Below are 26,859 nucleotides of genomic sequence, written 5' to 3'. Positions count from 1 at the left end.
AGAATCTCAAATATATTTTGACACTTTTTTGGTTACTAAATAATTCCATGTGTGTTATTTCATAGTTTTGATTTCTTCACTATTATTCTACAATGTAGAAAATATAAAAAATAAAGAAAAACCCTGTAATAAGTAGGTGTGACCAAACTTTGACTGGTACTGTATATTATTTAGTATATGCAAAGACAAGATTAAAACAATAATAGTCTGATGGGTGACAATATTAGCCTATCACATGTGAATGATATATTATCACATGTGAATGATGCCCAGCGTCAGGCAAGAAATAATGAATTTTTTGTTGTTGACTTTTAAAAAATCATAGTCGCACACTGATAAGGTTTTGATTCACAACTAAAGTGGCCAAATAACTTCTTAAAATTAAGCACATTAATCCGCTTTACAAGGGGGTGTAGAACCTAACTGGCATACATAAGCAGTGCGTGACTTTCAAGTTTGGGGAAGACCCATTTCACCATAAAAATGCACCTTTATAATAAAGCATAATTGCATTTTTGATAATAGTGTTTTCCCGCTAATGGAACATTCGCGCTGATAGCCTACTACTATGTGTGCATTGCTACGCTTATAATGTGAAGAAATAGCCTAATAGTTTATCAACATTTGAAGCTAAACGTTCTGATCTGGTTCGTCAGCCACATTGTGTAAAAACGTTTTTGTTGATGCTAGTGGTCGTACTGATTTGAGATCTGTCGCTGACTATGTTTGGAATTTTTCTGAGTGGACCAGCGAAAGCCCGGACTTGAACCCAATCTAACATCTCTGGAGAGACCTGAAAATAGCTGTCCAAGAAGACTCGAGGCTGTAATCGCTGCCAAAGGTGCTTCAACAGTAAAGGGTCTGAATACTTATATAATGTGATTTCAGTTTTTTATTTTTAATACATTTGCAAACATTTCTAAAGAAGTGTTTTTGCTTTGTCATTATGGGGTATTGTGTGTAGATTGATGAGGGAAAAAACGATTTAATTAATTTTAGAATAAGGCTGTACTGTACAAAATGTGGAAAAAGTCAAGGGGTCTGAATACTTTCCGAATGCACTGTACACACTGTGGGTGTATATATATATATATGTATATGTATATATATATATGTGTATATATGTTTATACATATATATTAATATCATACAGTGGACACCTAGGCCTTTAGGCCTGTCTAGATGCATGCAATGCCCTGATGTATTTAGTGCTCAAATCTCCGACAGCTGAACCATGAGGTGGACAATAAAGTTGTAATTTGTTTCACACCGTTTTTAAGGAAACGTAACTATGGATCATTTGGCCAATAGCCTATCGCGCGTTTATTGAGGTTTCTTTCACTCTGTCTTTCTATTCTCGGATCTGAACGGGTTTCTCGGATCCAAACCAGCACGGGTCCATTGATGTTCGTAATTCTACTGGCCTTTTTGTAACGGGTCTGACTATCCTCGGGTCCATTTGGAACAGTTCTCCTTTTTTAACAAAAATATGAAATTATGCTTATCGGTCAGGTGGGAATGCCACGGATCCATTTCAGAAATGGGTCCAACTTTTTTGAACCGTGAAGACCTCTACCCACAACCTCTATTCCAAACCGGGTATCAGAAGGCTTACTCTTCCCCCCATCCTCAAGCATCTCGCCAATCTCCCCTCTGATAGCTGAACAGTGGTGCACTCATCCAGCTAAAAGCTGCGAATGGGAAGAGAATTTGGGAGCTAAACCTCCCTAATCCGCACAGGGGTGCAGGGAATCAAACAGCAAAATGTCAACCCTTTATGGGCGATTCAGTGGCTCAGGCTGCAGCCACACGGTAGTTTCTCTATCTCCAGGGGAGCATCTTGGGCCTCATTTCTCTCCCAAGAAATTGTTTTCCCTCTTCCTCGCTCCTCTCCGTCAGCCATCCGAAGCAGGGAGGACGACGGTACAGAGCCTCAGCTGTCGTTGTGTACGCTCACAGGTATGTTGACGACACGCCAGCTGGTCGTTATTTCCACAAGAAAACTTGTGCTTTACTGCAAATTCTTGGCACATATAGAGCCAGAATACACTAAAATACAAAAACACTTGATGATATCTGGTACAGTCAGTCTCAAAAACTGTTTACCACAGTAATGTGTAAAGTAAAATTTGTATACATTAAAGTATAGCCATGGAGGCTATCCAAAGACAAACCTCGGTGAAAGACACAGTGAAGCAATACTGCACCAACCACAAAGAGGACACAACCCATACCCTAGTCTCTTGGCTTTGACAAGGAGAGAGAGAGGACAGTTGGTCTTTCCAACGCCTATGGCGTTACTCATTATCTTTTGATATGGGCCTGACAACAGGGGATGGACATCCCCTAGTATGATGTATGGAGGACAAACGGGGCTCACCTGTGCACTGGCCAAAGTGTTCCACTCTGATGTGCTTGTCCCGTCTACAGGCAATGGTGCTCAGCTGGCACTGGTCAGCGTAGGTCACCCCATCAGAGCCACACACCTGCTCAGAAAAAACAAAATAGAAACAGGCTAGGACCACCACTTGTTAACTCTATGCCTGCTTACTACCGACCACTTTAGGCCGATCACAAGCTCAGTAGTTCCAGATAAAGTGTTCTGGATTCTGTGATGAATTTCTGACATAGAGAGGATCATGTAAAGGCCCACCTTGGTCTTGTTCTTCTCGTCACAGTCGGGCGAGGGGCATTCACAGTGCGCTTGACCATTGACCTCAACACAAGACACGCCAAACTTGCAGTCCAGCTCATTACATGAGGTTGGGGCATCAGCACCTGGGATGGGAATGAAGGGGTTAAAATCCACTCATGGGTCAATGGATAACATCACTGTCCATCATATGAATGTGCATTCCTAGTCCAAATCATGATGCTGAAATTAGCATGTGAGCTTGGTACTTTTAACTGCTCTGAACCCTAGTTGATAATCACCATAATAATGTATATGCGTAGTACCACTTCCACACACAGGGAGGTCCAAAAGTAAATGTGACAGTGACAATTGTTGTTGTTTTGGCTCTGTACTTCAGCCCTTTGTATTTTAAGGGATACAATGACTATGAGGTTAAGGTGCAGACTGTCAGCTTTAATTTGAGGTTATTTTCATTAGCAATTACAGCACTTTTTGTACATAGTTCCCCAATTTCAGAGGACCAAAAGTATTGGGGCAAATTCAGTTATATGTTTATTAAAGTAGTATAAAAAAGTATTTGGTCCAATATTCATACCACGTAATGACCACATCAAGCTTGTGACTCGACACATTTGTTGGATGCTGTTTGTTTTGGCTGGGTTTCAGATTATTTTGTGCCCAATACAAATGAATGATGTATTGTGTCAATTTGGAGTCACTTTTATTGTAAATAAGAATAGAATATGTTTCTAAACACTTCTACATTAATGTGGATGCGACCATGATTACGGATAATCCTGAAGGAATCATCAATAACGATGAGTGAGAAAGTTACATATGCACAAATATCATACCCCCCCCCCAAAAATGCTAAACTCCCCTCTGAAAAATTAGCATGTCTTGGGGGTATGATATTTCTGTGTCTGTAACTTTCTCACTCATCATTATTCACACAGTCATTGTATCATTTCAAATTCAGTGCTGGAGCCAAAACAACAAAACATTTGTCACTGTCCCAATACTCTTGGAGTTCACCGTATAGAAACATGAGTAGGTTATGCAGATGAAATATTGTTATGCTTTCCATACGCGATTATATTAATGATGAGTCTTTAGTATAAAGTAAATATGTGGACTCTTTTCAAGTCAATAAAAAAAAAGGATTTGATCTCATTCCGTCATGTTTTTTGGGTCAGGCGCCTACACAGCACTGATCGTTAAAATGGCGCCGGAAGAAATGGCAGCAGTTTTACGGGCGCCCAACCAATTGTGCTATTATGTGTTTTTAAAAAAAAGTTATTCGTAACTTATTTTGTACATAATGTTTCTGCAACCATATCTTACGGCAAAACAGAGCTTCTGGATATCAGGACAGCGATCACTCACCTCAGATTAGATTTCTTCTACAACAAAGACGACGCACAGGACATTCTCCAAACACCCCACAGGACCGACATCCCGTTATTTGCAAGAGGAAGCAACGCAGGTACAGAGGACAAAGAGCCGGATGCCTGGTCAGGACCCGGCGAAGGCGACTGGGAAAGCTGCCGTTACCGTCAATACTACTCGCCAACGTGCAATCATTGGACAATAAATTAGACGAGGTACGATCACGAATATCCTACCAACGGGACATCAAAAACTGTAATATCCTATATTTCACAGAATCGTGGCTGAATGACGACATGGATATTCAGCTAGCGGGATATACGCTGCACCGGCAAGATAGAACAGCACACTCCGGTAAGACGAGGGGGGCGGTCTGTGCATATTTGTAAACAACAGCTGGTGCACGGAATCTAAGGAAGTCTCTAGATTCTGTTCGCCTGAAGTAGAGTATATTGTGATAAATTGCAGGCCACACTACTTGCCTAAAGAGTTTTCAGCTATACTTTTCGTGGCTGTTTATTTGCCACCAGAGACAGATGCTGGCACTAAGACCGCACTCAGTCAGCTGTGTAAGGAAATAAGCAAACAGGAAACCACTCACCCAGAGGTGGCGCTCCTAGTGGCTGGAGACTTTAATGCAGGGAAACTTAAATCAGTTCTACCAAATTTCTATCAACAGTGACTCGGTCTATAAAAAAGTGGTCAGAAGAAGCAGATGCTAAACTACAGGACTGTTTTGCTATCACAGGAACATGATCCGGGATTCTTCCGATGGCATTGAGGAGTACACCACAACAGTCACTGGCTTTATCAATAAGTGCATCGAGGACGTCGTTCCCACAGTGACTGTATGTACATACCCCAAGCAGAAGCCATGGATTACAGGCAACATTCGCACTGAGCTAAAGTGTAGAGCTGCTGCTTTCAAGGTGTGGGACTCTAACCCGGAATCTTACAAGAAATCCTGCTATGCCTTGCGACGAACCATCAAACAGGCAAAGCGTCAATACAGGGCTAAGATTGAATCATACTACACCGGCTCCGACGATCGTCTTATGTGGCAAGGCTTGCAAACTATTACAGACTACAAAGGGAAGCACAGCTGCGAGCTGCCCAGTGACACGAGCCTACCAGACGAGCTAAATCACTTCTATGTTCGATCGAGGCAAGCAACCCTGAGGCATGCATGAGAGCATCAGCTGTTCCGGATGACTGTGTGATCACGCTCTCCGTAGCTGACGTGAGTAAGACCTTTAAACAGGTCAACATACACAAGGCTGCGGGGCCAGACAGATTACCAGGACGTGTGCTCCGGGCATGTGCTGACCAACTGGCAGGTGACTTCACTGACATTTTCAACATGTCCCTGATTGAGGCTGTAATACCAACATGTTTCAAGCAGGCCACCATAGTCCCTGTGCCCAATAACACAAAGGCAACCTGACTAAATGACTATAGACCCGTAGCACTCACGTCCGTAGCCATGAAGTGCTTTGAAAGGTTGGTAATGGCTCACATCAACACCATTATCCCAGAAACCCGAGACCCACTCCAATTTGCATACCGCCCAAACAGATCCACAGATGATGCCATCTCTATTGCACTCCACACTGCCCTTTACCACCTGTACAAAAGGAACACTTATGTGAGAATGCTATTGATTGACTACAGCTCAGCGTTCAACACCATAGTACCCTCAAAGCTCATCACTAAGCTAAGGATCCTGGGACTAAACACCTCCCTCTGCAACTGGATCCTGGACTTCCTGACGGGCCGCCCCCCCAGGTGGTGAGGGTAGGTAGCAACACATCTGCCACACTGATCCTCAACACTGGAGCGCCACAGGGGTGCGTGCTCAGTCCGCTCCTGTACTCCCTGTTCACCCACGACTGCATGGCCAGGCACGACTCCAACACCATCATTAAGTTTGCAGACGACACAACAGTGGTAGCCCTGATCACCGACAATGACGAGACAGCCTATAGGGAGGAGGTCAGAGACCTGGCCGTGTGGTGCCAGAATAACAACCTATCCCTCAACGTAGCCAAGACTAAGGGGATGATTGTGGACTACAGGAAAAGGAGGACTGAGGACGCCCCCATTCTCATCGACAGGGCTGTAGTGGAGCAGGTTGAAAGCTTCAAGTTCCTCGGTGTCCACATCAACAACAAACTAGAATAGTCCAAACACACCAAGACAGTCATGAAGAGGACACGACAAAGCCTATTCCCCCTCAGGAAACTAAAAAGATTTGGCATGGGTCCTGAGATCCTCAAAAGGTTCTACAGCTGCAACATCGAGAGCATCCTGACTGGTTGCATCACTGCCTGGTACAGCAATTGCTCGGCCTGTGACCGCAAAGCAGCGGGTAGTGCGTACGGCCCAGTACGTCACTGGGGCTAAGCTGCCTGCAATCCAGGACCTCTACACCAGGTGGTGTCAGAGGAAGGCCCTAAAAATTGTCAAATACCCCAGCCACCCCAGTCATAGACGGTTCTCTCTATTACCACATGGCAAGCGTTACCGGAGTGCCAAGTCTAGGACAAAAAGGCTTTTCAACAGTTTTTATCCCCAAGCCATAAGACTCCTGAACAGGTAATCAAATGGCTACCCGGACTATTTGCATTGTGTGCCCCCCCCAACCTCTCTTTTTACGCTGCTGCTACTCTCTGTTCATCATATATGCATAGTCACTTTAACCATGTCTGCATGTACATACTACCTCAGTCAGCCAGACTAACCGGCCTCGCTACTTTTATAGCTACTGTATATAGCCTGTCTTTTTACTGTTGTTTTATTTCTTTACTTACCTATTGTTCACCTAACACCTTTTTTGCACTATTGGTTAGTAAGCATTTCACTGTAAGGTCTGTTGTACATTTATATAATACATTTTGATTTGATCACTGGTACTTTGACCAAGGAACCTGTTTGAAGCAACCACTGGGTTGCATCAGCAGTAACAACAGGGGCTACGAATCATTGCCATGAGCCCCTGAGGCATCAAGTGTGGGCTCTCCTCTCTGCGCTGACCTTACTGTGGTGCAGAGAGCCTCCTCTCGGCTTTCAAGTGCTGCCCCCCCCCCACCACACCCGACTTTGTGCTGGGACTATTGACTTCATTCAGCACTTGACTTCCTGTCAATAGCTGAAGGTGGGTCTTAACGAGACAGTGCCCGGATAACACAGCGGGAGCTTAACTTCCCCTCTCATCAACTGGAGTTGTGTGTATTCATTAGGTTAGGTTGCCATTCATCAAGACATTAGAATGGAGGGCTAAATTAATGGATACTGGATACATTTCCCAACTATTGTATTAGGTACACCCATCTAGTACCAAGTCGGACTCCCATTCAAATATTTATCAATTCGTATCAAGAGACCTAACGTGTGCCAGGAAAACATTCCCCACACCATTGTAACCACCAGCCTGTCCTTCAGGCAGGATGGAGCCATGGACTCATGCTGCTTACACCAAATTCTGACTCTGCCATCAGCATGAGACAACAGGAACTGGGATTCGTCGGACCAGGCAATGTTTTTTCACTCCTAAATTGTCCAGTGTCGGCGATCGTGTGCCCACTGGAGCCACTTCTTCTTCTTTTTAGCTGATAGGAGTGGAACCCTCCGCTGCATTATAGCCCATCCGTGACAAGGACCGACGAGTTGTGCTTTCCGAGATGCTGTTCGGCACACCACTGTTGTACTGCGCCGTAATTTGCCTGTTAGCTTGCACGATTCTTGCCATTCTTCTTCTACCTCTCTCATCAACCAGCTGTTTTCACCCACAGGACTGCCGCTGACTGGATGGTTTTTTGTTTGTCCTACCATTTTCTGTAAACCCTAGACACTGGGGCCTCCCAAGCTGTGCCACTAGAGATCCTGGTTCGAGTCCAGGATCTGTCGCAGCCGTCCGCGACCGGGAGACCCATAGGGCAGCGCACAATTGGCCCAGCATCGTCCGGATTAGGGGAGGGTTTGGCGGGCCGGGATGTTCTTGTCCCATCGCGCACTAGCGACTCCTGTGGCGGGCCGGGCGCAATGCATGCTGACACAGTCGCCAGGTGTACGGTGTTTCCTCTGACACATTGGTGCGGCTGGCTTCCGTGTTAAGCGGGCATTGTGTCAAGAAGAAGTGCAGCTTGGCTGGGTTGTGTTTCAGAGGATGCACTGCTCTCGACCTTCGCCTCTCCTGAGTCCGTACGGGAGTTGCAGCGCTGGGACAAGACTGTAACTTCCAACTGGATACCATGAAATTGGGGAGAAAAAGGGCTAAAAAAATAAACAAAAAACGCACTGTCGTGCGTGAAAAGCCCAGGAGAACAGATGTACTGGGGTACTGGATCCAGAGCACTGGACTCAACGTCTGTAGGAGCAAACCATTTTTGTGAATGGGGTTGTGTACTTAATAAACTGATATTTCCCATTCTGATTTGTTTTTCCTTCAAATAACAGAATGAAAAATTACAGCTACAACAACAGCCATTGTTGTCAAAGACTCCAGCCACCCTAGTCATAGACTGTTCTCTCTGCTACTGCACGGCAAGCAGTACCGGAGCGCCAAGTCTAGGTCCAAGAGGCTTCTAAACAGCTTCTACCTCCAAGCCATAACATTCAGACTCCTGAACATCTAATCAAATGGCGACCAACACTATTTGCATTGCCTCCCCCCTCCCTATTTTACACCGCTGCTACTCTCTGTTGTTATCATCTATGCATAGTCACTTTAATAACCCTACCTACATGTACATATTACCTCAATTACCTCGACCAACCAGTGCCCCCACACATTGACTCTTTACCGCTACCCCCCTGTATATAGTCTCGCTATTGTTATTTTACTGCTGCTTTTTAATTACTTGTTTATTTTATTTATTTATTTGTACAAAAAAACATTCTTACTGCATTGTTGGCTAAGGGCTCATAAGTAAGCATTTCACTGTAAGGTTGTATTCGGCGCATGTGACTAATACAATTTGATATAATTTTTATTGTACTGCAGCCGCTTCAGTTTCTGCTACTTCTTAACGCTGATAAAACAGGTGGCTTAGAGAGAGAAAAAGCCATTGAGTTCATGAATTGGCTTCTGCAAGGCCGCTCCCCGGACGAGAGGAGTTACAGGGACGAGACGAGAGCCGAAGGGTTGCCATGCTCTGTCGGTGGCGCGGTGAGTTAACAGGTGGCGCACGTCAGTCAGCAGGGGCTCCCCGTACCTGTGTTGCAGCCGCTCCTGCCCATCTTACTCCCGTCGGGGCACACGTTGCATTTCATGCCCTTCACTCCAGTCTTGCAGGAGCACAGGCCTGACATCTGCTCGCAGTCGTCCCTCACCGAGCCCACCGCGTCGCAGCTACACGCTGGAACACCGAGGGAGAGAAAGAAAGAGAGGAAGGGAGATTTAAATAGGGAGAAGGAGGGAATGGAGGAAGAGAGACAGGGAGAGAGATGGAAACAAAAGGGTAAGTGGTACTTAATGACATACAGTGAATAACAATCCACCTGTTCACCACAATGCAAGATAAAGAATATTGATTATCCAGCTTAACTCTTTCCCTAAAACTCTTTAAGATTTCCTATTGGGCTTTTCAGTTCGGAACTAGACTTAATCTATGTCATAGAAACTAGCCCCTCACACACACACACACTCAGGCCGCCTCAGAAGTGACCCCTAGGTTGATGTAAATCTCAACGCCTCGGTGTCGGGGACTGGAGTCAGGGATAGTTCAGGCAGAGGCCAGCCAGAGTCCTGAGGCAAGAGGGTAGATGGGCCAATAAGATCACAGAGAGCCTCCAGGCCCCAAGGAACAACATCAACCCCATCAAACCCCATCATGTTCCTGGAATCAATGTTTCCCCCCCTGCTGAACTCTGTACTGATGTGTGTACTGTTTGCCTGTCAATGGGTAAACCCCACAGGTCAGACTACAGCGGAGACGGATAAAAGCTCCTGCTGTGGACTAAATAGCTCAGCGGGTCTTCTACTGTACTGCCAATAACTCTTTTCACAAGTAGGATAGTATTCAAAAAGGATTATGGACACACAGCCACACAAAGGACTTGAGTCAATGTCAAGTGCAATTGTGTGACAGCTTTGACAAAGCTCTGATTCTTGGGTCTCTGTTTTTTTCTTTCAAGAGGTTATATTATGTAAATCTAGTCATTTTTCTTATTTTTCTTCCTATGACCTCCTTGGCTGCAACAATAAGCATTCATTTTTCAACTTAATCTCTTTACAGCCACGTGCTACACTTAACTAATATAACATATAATATATGCCATTAAGAAGCAGCTTTTATCCAAAGCGTCTTACAGAAGGGCATGCATACATTTATGTATTGCTGGCCGCAGCGGGAGCCAATGATCCTTGAATTACAAGCGCCATTGTCTTGTAACTGTACTACACAGGAACACTGCTTCATTTGAGCTGGATCTTGCCGGAAGAGGATCCGGCACCTCACCGTTTTGGACTGTTTCATTACGGATCCTATTTGGCCAGATCCGGTACCTTTCGTGGTTCGAAAAATAATTGTAACTTTTTGCAATGTAAACATTTTGATAAAAGCGTTCAAAGTTAATTTGAGTTTCCTCAATATTCTAAGAGTTGATTCCGGTTTATGGTTTGCGCAACACTGCAACCAACACTGAACCAAAATATAAACGCAACATGGAACAATTTCAAAACATTTACTGAAGAGGCTTCCCGAGTGGAGCTGTTCTAGAATCTCAATTCTGGGATTCTGAGTTCGAGTCCAGGCTCTGTCGCAGCCGGCCACGACCGGGAGACCCATAGGGAGGGTTTGGCCGGCAGGGATGTTCTTGTCCCATCACGCACTAGCGACTCCTGTGGCGGGCCGGGCGCAGTGCACGCTGACACGGTCGCCAGGTGCATGGTGTTTCCTCCAACACATTGGTGCGACTGGCTTCTGGGTTAAGTGGGCATTGTGTCAAGAAGCAGTGCGACTTGGTTGGGTTGTGTTTCGGAGGACGCACGTTTCTCGACCTTCGGCTCTCCCGAGTCCGTACGGGAGTTGAGGTGATGGGACAAGACTGTAACTACCAATTGGCTACCACAAAATTGGGGAGAGAACCGGGTAAAAAAAAAAATATATTTACTTAGTTACAGTTCATATAAGGAAATCAGTCAATTTAAATAAATTCAAATGTATTTATAAAGCCCTTCTTACATCAGCTGATGTCACAAAGTGCTGCACAGAAACACAACCTAAAACCCCAAACAGCAAGCAATGCAGGTGTAGAAGCACGGTGGCTAGGAAAAACTACATAGAAAGGCTAAAACCTAGGAAGAAACCGAGAGAGGAACCAGGCTATGACGGGTTGGCCAGTCCTCTTCTGGCTATGCCGGGTGGAGATTATCACAGAACATGGCCAAGATGTTCAAATGTTCATAGATGACCAGCAGGGTCAAATAATAATAATCACAGTGGTTGTAGAGGGTGCAACAGGTCAGCACCTCAGGAGTAAATGTCTGTTGGCTTTTCATAGCCGATCATTCAGAGTATCTCTACCGCTCCTGCTGTCTCTAGAGAGTTGAAAACAGCAGGTCTGGGACAAGGTAGCACATCCGGTAAACAGGTCAGGGTTCCATAGCCGCACGCAGAACCGTTGAAACTGGAGCAGCAGTATGACCAGGTGGACTGGGGACAGCAAGGAGTATTCAGGCCAGGTAGTCCTGAGGCACAGTCCTAGGGCTCAGTTCCTCCGAGAGAGAGAGAGAAAAAAAGAGAGAATTAAAATTAGAGAGAGCATACTTAAATTCACACAGGACACCAGATAAGACAGGAGAAATACTCCAGATATAACAGTCTGACCCTAGCCCCCCGTGCCTTTGGAAAGTATTCAGACCACATAACATTTTCCACATTTTGTTAGGTTACAGCCTTATCCTAAAATTGATTAAATCGTTTTTTTCCCTCATCAATTAGCACACATAATGACAAAGCAAAAACAGGTTGACATTTTTGCTAATTAATAAAAAATAAAAAACTGAAACATCATATTTACATAAGCATTCAGACCCATTACTCTGTACTTTGTTGACGCACCTTTGGCAGCGGTTACAGCATAGAGTCTTCTTGGGTATCTCCCATTCTTCTCTGCAGATCCTATCAAGCTCTGTCAGGTTGGATTGGGGAGAGTCACTGCACAGCTATTTTCAGGTCTCTCCAGAGATGTTCGATCGGGTTCAAGTCCGGGATCTATTTAATCCATTTTAGAAAAAGGCTGTAATGTAACAAAATGTGAAAAAAGTGAAGGGGTCTGAATACTTTCCGAATGCACCGTATCTTAAAAAAAGGTAGGGGCGTGGATCAGAAAACCAGTCAGTATCTGGTGTGACCACCATTTGCCTCATGCAACGTGACACATCTCCTTTGCATAGAGTTGATCAGGCTGTTGATTGTGGCTTGTTGTCCCACTCCTCTTCAATGGCTGTGTGAAGTTGCTGGATAGTGGCGGGAACTGGAACGCACTGGCATACACGTTGGCCCAGAGCATTCCAAACATGCTCAATGGGTGACATGTCTGGTGAGTATGCAGGCCATGGAAGAACTGTGACATTTTCAGCTTCCAGGAACGGTGTACAGATCCTTGCGACATGGGGCCGTGCATTATCATACTGAAAGACGAGGTGATGGCGGCGGATGAATGGCATGACAATGGGTCTCAGAATCTCGTCATGGTATCTCTGTGCATTCAAATTGTTTTTGTTGTCCGCAGCTTTTGCCTGCCCATACCATAACCCCACCATGTGGCACTCTGTACACAACGTTGACACAACGTTGACCGCTCCCCCACACGACACCATACACGCTGTCTGCCGTCTGCCTGGAACAGTTGAAACCAGGATTCATCCGTGAGGAGCACACTAGTCCAGAGTGCCAGTGGTCATCGAAGGTAAGCATTTGCCGACTAAAGTCGGTTACGACTCCAAACTGCAGTCAGGTCATGACCCTGGTGAGGACAACGAGCACGCAGATTAGCTTCCCTGAGACGGTTTCTAGCAGTTTGGTTGTTTCTTCAGTTGTGCAAACCCACAGTTTTATCAACTGTCTGGGTGGCTGTGTAATGATCATGCTGTTTAATCAGCTTCTTGATATGCCATACCAGTCAGGTTGATGGATTATCTTGGCAAATGAGAATTCTCACTAACAGGGATGTAGCACAAATGAGAGAAATACGTTTTTTGTGCATGTGGAACATTTCTGGGAAACAACACGGGACCAACACTTTACATGTTGGATTAATATTTTTTGTTCAGTGTATGTTTGAGACCAGCGCGTGGCTGTGTGACAAGTGCGCCTGTATCTCTCACAGAACTAGAATGAGATTCACTTTCTATGATCTCTCTCCCTCTCTCTGCTCTGATAGACATGAGCCTGCAACTCTCATCTCTTCAGAGTTGCACTTCATCATTTATTTCCCGATAGAATCATAACCAGGGTGCTGTAGGTGCCGCAGCACCTCTGACCATTTGAAATACATTTGCCATAGTTATAGAATTACTACTGTCTGTTCAGAAACAAATACAACAAACAAATAATTCAGAGTAGCCTACTACACCATGAGAAGGCCTATTATTTATCAATAGCTTCTGAAAAAAAATTGCTGTGGATTGTGTGTAGCCCAATAACAAAGCATAGCCTACAGTCGGGAACGCGCAGCAAATCTGTCAGTGAACATAATGCAGACAAAACAGGCCTTTATTTCAAATACAATCACAGGAAAACACAGGTTGGAAAGCAAATGGCTCCTGCTGAAAAGAGAAGACTGTGCTGTAGGCTACCAAAATATTTGATCAACGTCCAAATAGTGTTTTTTACAAAGTTAAACAAGAGACAGATAGGCTTCTGGCATGAACGCATCGGCCATCACCGGCGAGTGCGCTGCGCATCATTGGGCGAGTCAGTGAAACCGGAAAGCATTTTTAGAATGATCATTTCCTCCTCATATTGCAACCTACAATATGTGTTTCACCACACACCTAGGCTATTGATGGTTTCAAAACAAGGTCGTTTTTTATTGATCTCAGATTCTCAGTGTCATTTAGATAATTTGTGCAGTATTAAAGATACTGCAAAAGTCTCCAGTCATGTAAAATGGTGCAGAGTTGCATGACATGCATTTATAAAAAGCAATTTTTTTCCTGGACCCTAGGCTACTAAAAGTTTTCCCCATGTGTGCAACTTCTATAAGTGCCTATACTCTACTGCTCAAACCCACTATGCAAATGTGATGCTATGCATGCAATGCTTTATTATAAAGGTATATCAGAGCTACCCAGGTCACCCTCCTCTCGTGCTCACTTATTGTTCCGGCACCTTCCGATTTACAAATGAAGCAGAGCACGGGACCAAAACTATTCTGTTCCCTACACCAGGACAGTCAATGTGAAGAAAACAGAAAGCAGCGAAGTAGGAGGTGGTCTCTTACGTGTGCAGCCGCTCAAGTTCTCTGTGACGATGCCGCGGAAGTTCCAGAAGCCTGGATCGCAGCGGTCACACTTCTGTCCCCCGACGCCGGGCTTGCAGGAGCACTGGCCGCTGGCCGGGTCACACGTCCCCTTGTAGGAGCCATACGGGTTACACTGGCACGTACCTGGGGACACAATAAGGATAGGACCGAATGGATGATTGCATGAATGAGATCATTTTACACAGCTACAACATCAAAACAACAACTCTCCAGTCTGAGTCAACGCCAGAGGTGGATCAGATGGACCACTAAAGGACGGTTTCCCAGAAACTGATCAAGCTTAGTCCGGGATTCAATTGCATATCTCAACTGAAAGCAGTAGAGGCTGCTGAGGGGAGGATGGCTCATAATAATGGCTGGAATGGAGTTTAATGGCTGCAATGGTGTGAATGGTATCAAACACGTGTTTGATACCATTCCAAATACTCCATTCCAGCCATTATTATGAGCCGTCCTCCCCTCAGCAGCACTGAAAGTCCAGTGTGTCTGTGTCCGGGAATCTGTGTCCTGGAAACCGGCCCTATACGTAGACCTTCAGATATCACTTTATATGCAGGTTTTCCTTTCCAGAAAATGTATGCTAGGCTGTTTGTGTGCATCTCATCAATAAGTGAATACCATTGTGATGGATATAATACAAGTGGTCATAGGTGAGAGGTCAGATAAGGTTAGAGTAAGAGGTTGGCACACTTACTGGCGCATCCAGCGAGTCCCACACCAAGGGCCGCCGTCTTGTTGTCGCGGCAGCAGCCGTAGACTGACTGAATGCAGCGTTGTGGCGCTGTCAGCTCCGGCGGAGAGGTGGCTGAAATCGCAGATGAGATGGGAACGAGGATGGAACAAAAGAGGGAGAGAAGAAAAGATAAAACAAACTTTTTAGAGTGACGGTGAAGGCTCTTTTAAAAGGAATTAGAATACACAATCTCTGAACAACATGCAACTTCTAGCGAACAATGAGGTTCACCTCGAGGGCCAGAGGTGAAAAGTTGGCATCTGGCTTCTAGATAACAATTCTACTTTCCCAATCCTGACAATGGCTCAAAATCAGGGAGAAATTATGCCATTACCTGAAAACAAACAATGGTGTTCCTAGTGGAACAGCTGACATTTGCCACATCCTAGGAGGCCTATTCTCTTCATTTGTTCTCCTGTGAAATTGCAGCATGCGACACAACATCTCTACAAGCTTTCAGAAGCAGAAAACAACAAATCTGCAGCTGAATGTGATGGACTGGGCCAATCTGTGAGCGTATGTGTGTAGTTGTTTTGTCTGTGCGTGTGCCAAATTCCAAGCCGACGTGACAGCTCGAAAAAGAAAACCGCATACAACACCCCCTAAACAAATGTGTGTTACCCAACAGAGACTTGTGTATAAGGGAAACGAGAGAGCGCGATGGAAGGATGGAGGGAAAAGAGGGAGGCAAGGGGGTGGTTCAACGGCTACAAGGCAATATATTATCTTATCGCTCAAACTCTTTCCAGACCTTGAATCAAAATGGCCTCCACTCTCTATTTCTTTCTTCCTCTCTTGTGTTTCTCATTTGGAGTTTGTAGGCTGCAGATACCGGCCCATAAATCACACTCTTACTGGTGTGGATATGAGCCGAAGCCTAATGGTGATGACTTGCTCTCTCTCTTTCTCAGTGCTTTCCCACTCCAGTGATGGGCTTTGGACACAGTTCATTAACTTGCCACTTTTCAGTGCCCCTGCTACTATCTGTACTGAGCCTATTAGGGCAAGGGAGAACTTTTAATTTCATATGTTCTTCAACCCTTCGAGGGTTTTCCTCTTCAGTGGCCATTGTCTGGCATAATGCAGCTCTCTCTGATGAGAGAGTATTACCCTCTCTATCTCAAGGTCTGCTGCTGCCACGGCTCTGTACAGGTAGCCTTTGCATGTCTCCTCGGAGAGAATTGAGTGCCTCTGCACGTAGCGACGGTATATAGCACAGGATCTTTTTAGACCTCATGAAGACTGGAATCACTGACCTGGTTATCTGATAGAAAATGCAAAATAGGACAGCTTGAAAGTTCTTCAGAGACAGCTGTCATAGATCAAAGAACTCCCAGAGACGACAACACATACGTTGTTTATAAACAACATAGGACGGTAAAAAACAACAAGATCGTGTTGAGGTCAATCCCTGTTTTGTTTTGTCTAGTTAGTGAAAGCCATCAGGAGCTTTCTTGAGTGAGTTTGAAGGCTTGGAGGTCAAACCGTGGTCAAAGACAAGTCCCTCCATGTATAGCTAATGAAGAAGGGCCCACTGAGATTCCCATTGATCTGAGCTTTTTGGGAGAAGAAGAGGACCCAGAGCTCGCGCACCAATAGCACTCCACAAGAAAAGGGATTGATTATCCGCAGATGGTGGAGAAGCGTGACAGAAAGTGGCCAAAAAGCCAGCTTAGCCTTGACAACTCTACAGGGATGCGAGTGTGAAATCCGAGCGTGTCGCTCTCTTCTCTCCCTTTCGTTTGCTCCCCCCCCTCTTTTTCTAGGACAGCTAGGAATCAAACAGGCTGCAGTGATCAGACAGAATCTTTCATGTGCCTTTGGCTTCACTCTGGCCTACTACAGAAAAGTCTCTATACTGCCTCTTCAGTTAAAGCTCGTGCTTTGCACTGCCAAGGCAGAGACTCGAGTATAACTAGTGTTCCCTTCTGAACTGCCTAGCACCTGTGGTGGATGTCTCTAAAGAAATAGGAGCTTCTTCATGTTGAGCCTTTGGTAGCCACGTGCACGTTGAGCCATATGTAGGCACGTTGAATCTGGGAAATGAAGCACTCACCGGCCAGCGCTGACACTGTGTTGGATATGTTACCACCAAAGTGCTATTCAGAAAATACAACAGGATTTCTGGGCGTTGCTTTATGACAAAGTAGTAAGCTGTGTGAATCCTCTGTACGAGATGGATTATTACTCTGGCTGATCTTAGATCATTTATGGTGGGATGTCCAGGCAGCTCACCTGTGCAGGGTCCCTGATTCTGGATCAACAGATGCCCTTGCCTTTCGCAACTGGCCTTCTTCATCTCACACTCGTTGCTGTAGGTCTTCCCATCTGAGCCACACACCTGAGGAGAATTGTAGTCATACGCATATGAATGCTGGAACATAGCAGCGTTTGATAGCAATTTCATTCCAAAGGACTTTATGTACATAGTTCATTTTCAAACCATGCGACAAGTTCAATCTCAATATGAAAATTAAATTGCACTATTATTAACTGAATGTAAATGTCAGATGTCATGCATTCATTACCTAGGAATTACATAGGCTTGCGTGAAATGAAAACCACCACTATTTAAGTAAAACCCACGTAGAGGGTTGTTGTTGGGAAGGCTAAGTTATGGAGGTTAAGGCTTACCAGGTTGCGAGGCACGCGACTGCAGTCGAAGTCACAGACACAGCGGTCATCCTCTGTGTCCTCGTCCCACGAGCCTCCAAACGTACGACACCTATCCTGTTCGCAGCTCTCAGCACCTGAGGCCGACCCTCCTGAACCACACTCTGCAAAGACAACACACAGAGAAACAACTGAAGTGGTTATTAACAGCCCAGCACAGATACACATTTTAAGAAACCCTAACCTTTTGATACATCAGTAAAAATGCCTTCCATCTTTGTCTCCCCCCCCCAAAAAAAAGTTATTGGCAGAGTGTTTATATATTCAGAGCACGCCACCTTTTGATGTTGGAATTTTCTTCACGTTGGCACTGAGATTGAACCAAAGGCGCTGCTGGAAGTACAAGATAATGACCAACCATGGAGAGGACCAGCAATTGACTAAATAAATTAGGCACAACATTGCTGCGCCACCAGTGAGGCATCCTTTACATTTCAATTAAAGTTGAAGATAGAGGGAGGAGGAAAATATTAGCACTTGCATCCCTGCGAGGGGGAATCAATGCCAGAGCCTGTTTCATGGACACAGATTTCCTGATATGAGGAAGCCACTAATTGCACAGTGTTCTGTAAGATCCAATTATCAATCCACTCCAGTAGTGCTGAACGGTTAGTGCTTTTTGAGGTCCGTTTCGGTTCGATGATAAAAAAAAGTATTATTAATATTTTTTAATTTCAATATATTTTTTTTTTTACATGAAATACACTATGGATTATGCGGGTTGAATGCTGTAACACAGACTAAAACAATGAATAAAAGTCCCATGATGGTAGTGACTGCTGATCACTTATTAACCATCATTTACTCACATTACTTTAATAAAATATTTTAGTTATTGTGTATATTACATTTGTTTTATTTGATGACTTTAATTCATTCCAAGTCATCATTTTAGCCCAACAGAGCTGCTGCCTACGCTGTCTGACAAAATCACTATTTTAGTAGTTTATCGAAATAAACATGGCATACTTTTATGACTGCTGAATACAAACTATTAATCACTTAGCTCATGTATTTTCAGGTGGAGATACCTCAAAGAAACTGCTCTATGTATCCCCTCTTGTTCTTGCATATGATCTGCATATGATCTGATTTATCTCAAGAGAAACTGCAGTGCGATGTGTGCATTGAGGGCACCGAATAAAACAGAATGAAATGGAATTCAAATAATTGAACCGATGTCGGTCAATAAGTTGTTTAAAAAACGAAAAATATACCTTTTCTCCAGACTTCAGAGAAAAGTAATTTAGATGCTTTTTGTATTTACAAGGTTTTCCACTGCCTCGCAAAGAAGGGCACCTGTTTGTAGATGGGTATAAAAACAAGGAGACATTGAATAGCCCTTTGAGCATGGTAAAGTTATAATTACACTTTGGATGGTTTATCAATACACCCAGTCACTACAAAGACACAGGCGTCCTTCCTAGCTCAGTTGCCGGAGAGGAAAGAAACTGCTCAGGGATTTCAAATGGTGACTTTGGCTGTGATAGGAGAAAACTGAGGATGGATCAACAACATTGTTGATACTCCACAATAATGACCTAATTGACAGAGTGAAAAGAAGAAAACCTGTACAGAATAAAACATATTCCAAAACATGCATCCTGTTTTTAACAAGGCACTAAAGTAATACTGCAAAATATGTGGCAAAGTAATTCAATACAAAGTGTTATGTTTGGGGCAAATCCAATACAACAGCTTACTGAGGTCCACTCTCCATATCTTCAAGCATAGTGGTGGTTGCATCATGTTATGGATATCCTTGTAATTGTTAAGGACTGGTGTCACGATCGTTATAATAACTGGACCATAGCGCAGCGTGATCTGGGTTCCACATCTTTTATTACTATGTGAAACTCAAAACAAAAGAAAACAATAAACAAACAAAACGAACCGTGAAGCTAACAATAGTGCTAATAGGTAACTATCCATAGTCAAGATCCCACAAAGCACAAAGGGGAAATGGCTGCCTAAATATGATCCCCAATCAGAGACAACGACAAACAGCTGTCTCTGATTGGGAACCATACCTGGCCAACATAGAAAAATAATCCCCTAGAGGACCCACCCTAGTCACACCCCGACCTAACCAACATAGAGAATAAAAGCTCTCTATGATCAGGGCGTGACAACTGGGGAGTCTTTTAAAGGTAAAACACAAATGGAATGGAGATAATCACAGGCAAAATCCTAGAGGAATCAGTCTGCTTTCCACCATTATGAATTCCCCTTTCATCAGGACAATAACCTAAAACACAAGTCCAAATCTACACAGGAGTTGCTTACAAATAAGACAGTGAATGTTCCTGTGTGGCCGAGTTACAGTTTTATTTTTTTTACCTTTATTTAACTAGGCAAGTCAGTTTAGAAAAAATTATTATTTTCAATGACGTCCTAGGAACAGTGGGTTAACTGCCTTGTTCAAGGGCAGAATGACATATTTTTACCAGCTCTGGGATTTGATCTTGCAACATTTCAGTTACTAGTCCAACGCTCTAACAACTAGGCTACCTACAGGTGACTTACATCTACCTGAAAATGTATGAAAAGACCTGAAAATGATTGTCTACCAATGGCCAATTTGATAGAGCTAATTATGAAAAAAAGAATGGGCAAATATTGTACAATCCAGGTGTGGAAAGCTCATAGAGACTTACCCAGAAAGACTCTGCTGTAATCGCTGCCAAATGCACTTCTACAAAGTACTGACTCAAAGGTGTGAATACTTATGTAAATTAGATATTTCTGTATTTCACGTTCAATAAATTCGATAAAATGTCTAAATACATGTTTTCGTTTTGTCATAGGATACTGTGAGTAGATGGGTGAGTGAAAAACATCTATTTAATCTATTTTGAATTCCGGCTGTAACACAAAATGTGGAATAAGTGAAGGGGTATGAATACTTTCTAATGGCATACTTTCTGTACACAGTGAAGAACACAAGATATAAGAGGGGGGGGGGGAACAAGTGTGGACAGATCCAGACTGACCTGTCACGTTCGTGGTATACATAATGAGCGGACCAAGGCGCAGCGTGAGTAGAGTTCCACATATTTATTAAAGTGAACCTTCAAACAACAAAGAATAAACTAAACTAGTTCGTAGCGCACATAGCACCAAAACAAAACAATATCCCACAAACGCAGGTGGGAAAAGGACCACACTAAGTATGATCCCCAATTAGAGGCAACGATCATCAGCTGCCTCCAATTGGGAACCATACTCACACCAACATAGAAATTCAAGACTAGAACACCCCCTAGTCACGCTCTGACCTATTGCACCATAGAGAACCCCAAGGGCTCTCTATGGTCAGGGCTTGACATGACCACAATGTTTTATTGAATGCAAACAAAATGGGAGGGAGTTCAGCCCTGTAGAATGGGAGGGTCCTTCTTTTGATATTCTGACATTTGACACCAGCTACGCTTACAAGACTCCCGTGGGAAATGAAGGAATGGGGGAGAGAGAGAGCAAGAGAGAGAAAGGGAGAAAAACCAAGATAGAGACAGAGAGAGGGCGATACTCCACAGGCAGACAGAGGAAGATGTTACAAGAATGGGGAAACATCTATTGATCTATGATGCAAGTTTTTCTTTTGATATCCTCCAGACCAGTTATAATGCAATATTGTACAACACTTAAAACCAGATGTAAAGTACTAGGAAGCCCAGATGCTTCTTTTGACTGTCTGAATCACTCCCATCTGTATTGACGAGGTGCTGTAGCAAGGCCCCCACTGGCCCTAATGGGTAAATCAATAGTGTAGTCGTGGAAGTGCCAATTAGCATAACTCATCTTCTTAAATGGATTATGGGGCAGGTCACTCTGTAGCGAGCGGTGCCCGGACAAGAGGAGCAGCAGTCCGTCTCCTCAGCCTGATATGGGTCATCAGCAATGGACTCCGACAGGCTCGAGGGGTCGATAGAATGGAAGAGGATTCACTTTATTAGGATTCGCTATCATTGTGACTGTGTTGATTTTGATGAATGGGGATGATAAAAAAGGATTGTAAAATGGATTTGATACCACTATATAAGAGGCCATTTTGTGAGTCTTCTAAAGCTTAATGCGATATTGCATTGCTAAATGTCTGTCAGCACCATACGATGAGCCCACACGCTATCTGATCCGGGACAGTGATAGGCCATAATGACGGGTTCCCATGCAAATGCATGAGTCAACTGACCCCAGAGCAGCTGTTAAATAAACAAGGCCCCGGCCTGCCTGGCCACCTGAGGGTATTTATGCAAACTCCCCATGAGAAGGGAAATGTGGGAGTGCGCCGAGAGAGCCTTCACAACCCGATTCATATTCTGCTCATGCACCCCTGACTCAAGGAATATAAAGATATAAAAATAAAACCTAAGAAATGGAATAAACAAAAGTGAAGAGAGGGAGGGAGTTAAACGAAGGAGGGGGGCAGTAATTAGCTGTTGGTCTTTGATGTGGCTGCCACCCGCACTGCCTATGAACCTTTTAATTAGCAGGGAAGATGTCTGCATCAGCTATTCTCCCAGCACCCGTGTCTGCCTGCTCCTTTTACTCAATCATGTCATAACCAGAATCCATTTAGCCAAGGGATCGCCATTAAGATGAGCAAATACACTACGGTGGAGAGAGGAGAAAATACATTTTATTTTATTAAAGAAGAGCTGGGAATTGGCTGAGCAAATAAAAACTGTAGAAGCAATAGAGGAAGTAATGTGTGATTTACTGATAGGATGAGGTGATGACTAGAGGGAAGAAGTAGACAGGATATAAGGGTGGATTATGGGAAGTAAAGTAGAGAAAGGGGTGTGACCTTCTGAAGAACATGGCCCGAGTCACCTCAGTACTATCAATATCAGGGACAGGAAACACGCCTGTCTGTAAAAAAAACACTGTACCAATATCATGACCCGTGTTAATGTCAACATGACCATTTTTCATCTGTCACTTGTTTTTTTTTTTTTTGCGATTCGATGTTCCAAACATGTTGCTCACCATGTCTGCTGCAGAGGGACAAGAGAGAGCCATGAGAAAACGAGTTTTGATCAGTCATGGAAATAGAAGTGCTTGAAAATTGTCAAATCAAATCAAATGTTATTTGTCACATGTGCCGAATACAACATGTATACCTTACAGTGAAATGCTTACTTACAATCCCTTAACCAACAATGCAGTTTTAAGAAATATACCCCCCTCCCCAAAAAGAAATAAAGTAACCGGTACAGAGTCCATGTGCGGGGGCACCGGTTAGTCGATGTAATTGAGGTAATATTTACATGTGTGTAGAGTTATTAAAGTGACTCATGCGTAGATAATTCAGAGAATAGCAGTGTCAGGTTTTGGCCAGGACTGTTTGGTTTTGTTCACTAGATGTCCCCCTTGCACCTTTTTTGTACCTTTTGTTTTTCTTGCCCTAATTATTGTTTGCACCTGTAAGTCATTCCCTTGTTAGTATTTAAACCCTGTGTGTTCCTCTGTTCCTTGCTCAGTGTTTGTATGTTAGCACCCAGCCCCAGCCTTTGTGAACATTTTTCTCTTGTTGGATTTTCCAGAGGTTCTCTGGTTTTGTTCTCGTGTATTTTTGGATTGGTCTTTTGAGGTTTGTTTTTTCCCTTGCTGTTTTTACCACTTTGTGGATTTTCTTTTGTATTTTGGAAGATATCTATTTTTTATTAAACCACCATCTCTAGTACTGCTGTGTCTGCCTCATCTTCTGGGTTCTGCCAATTATTAGTGACTGTTTCTCGCACCGGGTCCTGACAGAAACACTGAGCCCTTAATATGAACCCAGAGGCAGCCAGTACCCAGGATTTTTTCCCCATGCTGTCCCACCACGAGGGGACTGTCCAACGTCACGAAGCAGCTCTGGTTCAGCAAGAGGCCTTACTGGCTGGACATTCTCAACTTCTGTCGGAGATGATGACTTCCATAAAGCAGATTTCTGATCAACTTTCTCCTGCAACCGCTTCTGCTCCAGTTCATCAGATTCAAGTGCCCGTGGCAGTTAACCCCCTGGCTGAACCTCGTCTGCCGCCTCCCCAACGGTTCTCAGGTGATCCGAGTGTTTGTAAGGGGTTTTTCACCCAATGTTCTCTCTCCTTCGAGCTGCAACCCTCGTCGTTTCCCACCGACCGGTCCAAGATAGCATACATCATCACCCTGCTGTCGGAAAAAGCCCTAGCCTGGGCTACTGCTGTGTGGGATGCCCAAAGTCCCTGCTGTGCCAGCTACTCTACCTTTGCTGAAGAATTCAAGCGAGTGTTTCAAGGTCCTACCAGCGGTCCTGACTCAGCCAAACAGCTCCTGACTCTCCGCCAAGGTCGGCGCAGCGTGACGGACTATGCCATCCAGTTCCACACGGTGGCAGCAGCGAGTGGCTGGAACGACGAGGCGCTCACAGTGTGCTTTTTGAAGGGTCTTTCCGACACCATCCAAGATGAACTGGCCACTCGGGAACCACCAGACAACCTCGAGTCCCTGATCAAGTTGGCTTCACGCATAGACCAGCGTCTGAGAGAGAGAGAGCTCAACCGTAGATCTCTCACCCTAGCTCCTATCGGTCCCAGCTCCGAGTCTCCACCTTTATCCTCGCTGACTCCACCGGAACCCATGCAGGTTGGACGCATCTCCCAGGCTGAGAGAGACCGCCGGATGAGGGAGCGATGCTGTCTATATTGCGGCAAACCGGGCCATTTCCTCTCCACGTGTCCCGGGCTCCAGGGAAAACGCACTCTCCCGTGCAGGCCTGGGAGGACTGTAACGGGAAACATAACCTCCTCCCATCCATCCAACTCCCGCCTGCTCATTCCAGTTACCCTTTCCTGGGACAACCACGAGCTTCCCCTTCAAGCCTTGGTAGACTCTGGAGCCGCAGGTAACTTCATGGATGGTGTCTGGGCGAAGGAAAATGGCGTTCCCTCTGAACCTCTAAGTGACCCCATAAGGGTTACTACGTTGGATGGAAGCCCTTTGGGATCTGGACTTGTCACTCGTGTCACTACCCCCTTGCGACTTTCAGTTTCCCAACACCAGGAAGTGATGAACTTTCATCTGACCTCGTGTTCCGAGTTCCCTCTCGTCCTTGGATATCCCTGGCTTCACAGCCATAACCCTCACATCGACTGGTCTGTGGGCACTATCAAGCAGTGGGGTCCTACGTGCCAAGCCACTTGTATCTTCCCAAGTTCCCCTCCCGAGTCTCTAGAATCCATCGACCTGTCCCGAGTTCCCGAGTGTTACCATGACCTCAAACCGGTATTTAGCAAACAGAGGGCCACCAAACTACCACCCCATAGACCTTACGATTGCCCCATCGACCTGTTTCCGGGCACCTGCCCTCCCAGGGGTCGGATCTTTTCCCTATCTCCTCCCGAATGAGCTGCTATGGATACCTACATCAAGGACTCTCTGGCAGCAGGCCTCATGCGTCCATCCACCTCGCCGGCGGGAGCAGGGTTTTTCTTTGTGGCCAAAAAAGACGGGGGATTACGTCCTTGCATCGACTACCGGGGACTTAATGCCATAACCGTCCGTAACCGCTACCCGCTACCCCTTATGGCCACAGCCTTTGAGCTGCTCCAGGAAGCAGTGGTCTTCACTAAGCTTGACCTGCGGAACGCATACCATCTTGTGCGGATCAAACCCGGTGACGAGTGGAAGACCGCTTTCAACACGCCTACTGGTCACTACGAATACTTGGTGATGCCCTTCGGCCTGACCAACGCCCCGGCTGTGTTCCAAGCGCTCATAAACGATGTGCTTAGGGATATGCTTAACATTTTCGTGTTTGTTTACTTGGATGACATCCTCATCTTTTCGAGCTCCCTTCAAGAACACACTAAGCATGTCAGACAAGTGCTCAAACGCCTTCTAGACAGCCATTTGTACGTTAAGCCTGAAAAGTGTGAATTCCATTCCTCTCGAGTACAATTCCTGGGATTTGTAGTGGAACCCGGTCGAGTCTAGATGGATCCCAAGAAGGTAGGGGCGGTAGCAGATTGGCCCACCCCCAAGTCCGTTAAGGAAGTTCAGCGTTTCCTGGGCTTCACTAACTTCTACCGCAAGTTCATCAAGAACTTCAGCTCGGTGGCAGCCCCTCTCTCAGCGTTAACCAAGGGTGGCAACACAAGGTTTCTGTGGGGAAGAGAAGCTGAGACGGCCTTCCAAGGACTCAAGCAGCGCATCCTCTCTGCTCCCATCCTGACACTACCGACGGCGGATGAACCTTTTGTGGTGGAGGTAGACGCATCAGAGGTGGGTGTTGGAGCTGTCCTGTCTCAGAGGGGTGAAGACAAGAGGCTTCATCCTTGCGCCTTCTTCTCTCACCGGCTTACCCCGGCCGAGAGGAATTACGATGTGGGGGATCGTGAGCTCCTAGCGGTTAAGATGGCATTGAAGGAATGGAGACACTGGCTCGAGGGGGCTTCTCAACCGTTTCAAGTGCTTACGGACCACAAAAATCTGGAGTATATCCAGCAGGCGAAGCGGTTGAACTCCAGACAAGCTCGATGGTCTCTTATCTTCAGCCGATTCCAGTTTATTCTCACCTATAGACCCGGGTCGAAGAATCTCAAACCGGATGCCTTGTCACGAATCTACTCTCCTGCCATTCGAGAAGATACTGACATGACTGTCCTTCCGGCCGCTAAGATCGTGGCTCCGATCTCGTGGCAAGTGGAGGATACCGTGAAACAAGCCCAAGCCATCGAACCGGGCCCTGGAGGAGGTCCTGCTAATCGGTTGTTTGTTCCCAAGGCAGCAAGGTCCCAAGTCCTTCTGTGGGGGCACTCCTCTCGCCTCACCTGTCACCCGGGCGTAGGTCGCACCTTGGAGTTCATCCAGCGTAAGTTCTGGTGGCCCACCATAAAAGAAGACGTTGCCACTTTCGTCAAGGCCTGTTCCGTGTGCTGCCAGGGCAAATCTTCTCACCTCCGCCCTCAAGGAC

The 26,859-nt window shown here is 45.3% G+C and overlaps 1 protein-coding gene across 5 annotated transcripts in view; it reads right to left on the bottom strand.

Annotated features, from left to right (window-relative positions):
• Positions 1-26,859, bottom strand: part of LOC139542053 (agrin-like) — a 409,208-nt gene that overhangs the window by 81,876 nt on the left and 300,473 nt on the right. For all 5 annotated transcript variants that reach the window (XM_071347046.1, XM_071347047.1, XM_071347049.1 and 2 more), the window contains 7 exons: positions 17,883-18,025; positions 17,484-17,589; positions 15,210-15,320; positions 14,474-14,638; positions 9,238-9,381; positions 2,654-2,778; positions 2,381-2,486 (listed from right to left, as the gene is read on the bottom strand). In XM_071347046.1, coding sequence (XP_071203147.1) covers positions 2,381-2,486; positions 2,654-2,778; positions 9,238-9,381; positions 14,474-14,638; positions 15,210-15,320; positions 17,484-17,589; positions 17,883-18,025 — 900 coding nt within the window. The remainder of the gene's footprint in view (positions 1-2,380; positions 2,487-2,653; positions 2,779-9,237; positions 9,382-14,473; positions 14,639-15,209; positions 15,321-17,483; positions 17,590-17,882; positions 18,026-26,859) is intronic.

Source organism: Salvelinus alpinus, chromosome 17 (genome assembly GCF_045679555.1).
Source record: "Salvelinus alpinus chromosome 17, SLU_Salpinus.1, whole genome shotgun sequence".
NCBI classification, from domain to species: Eukaryota; Metazoa; Chordata; class Actinopteri; order Salmoniformes; family Salmonidae; genus Salvelinus; species Salvelinus alpinus.
This window is presented reverse-complemented; position numbering and strand designations above follow the sequence as displayed.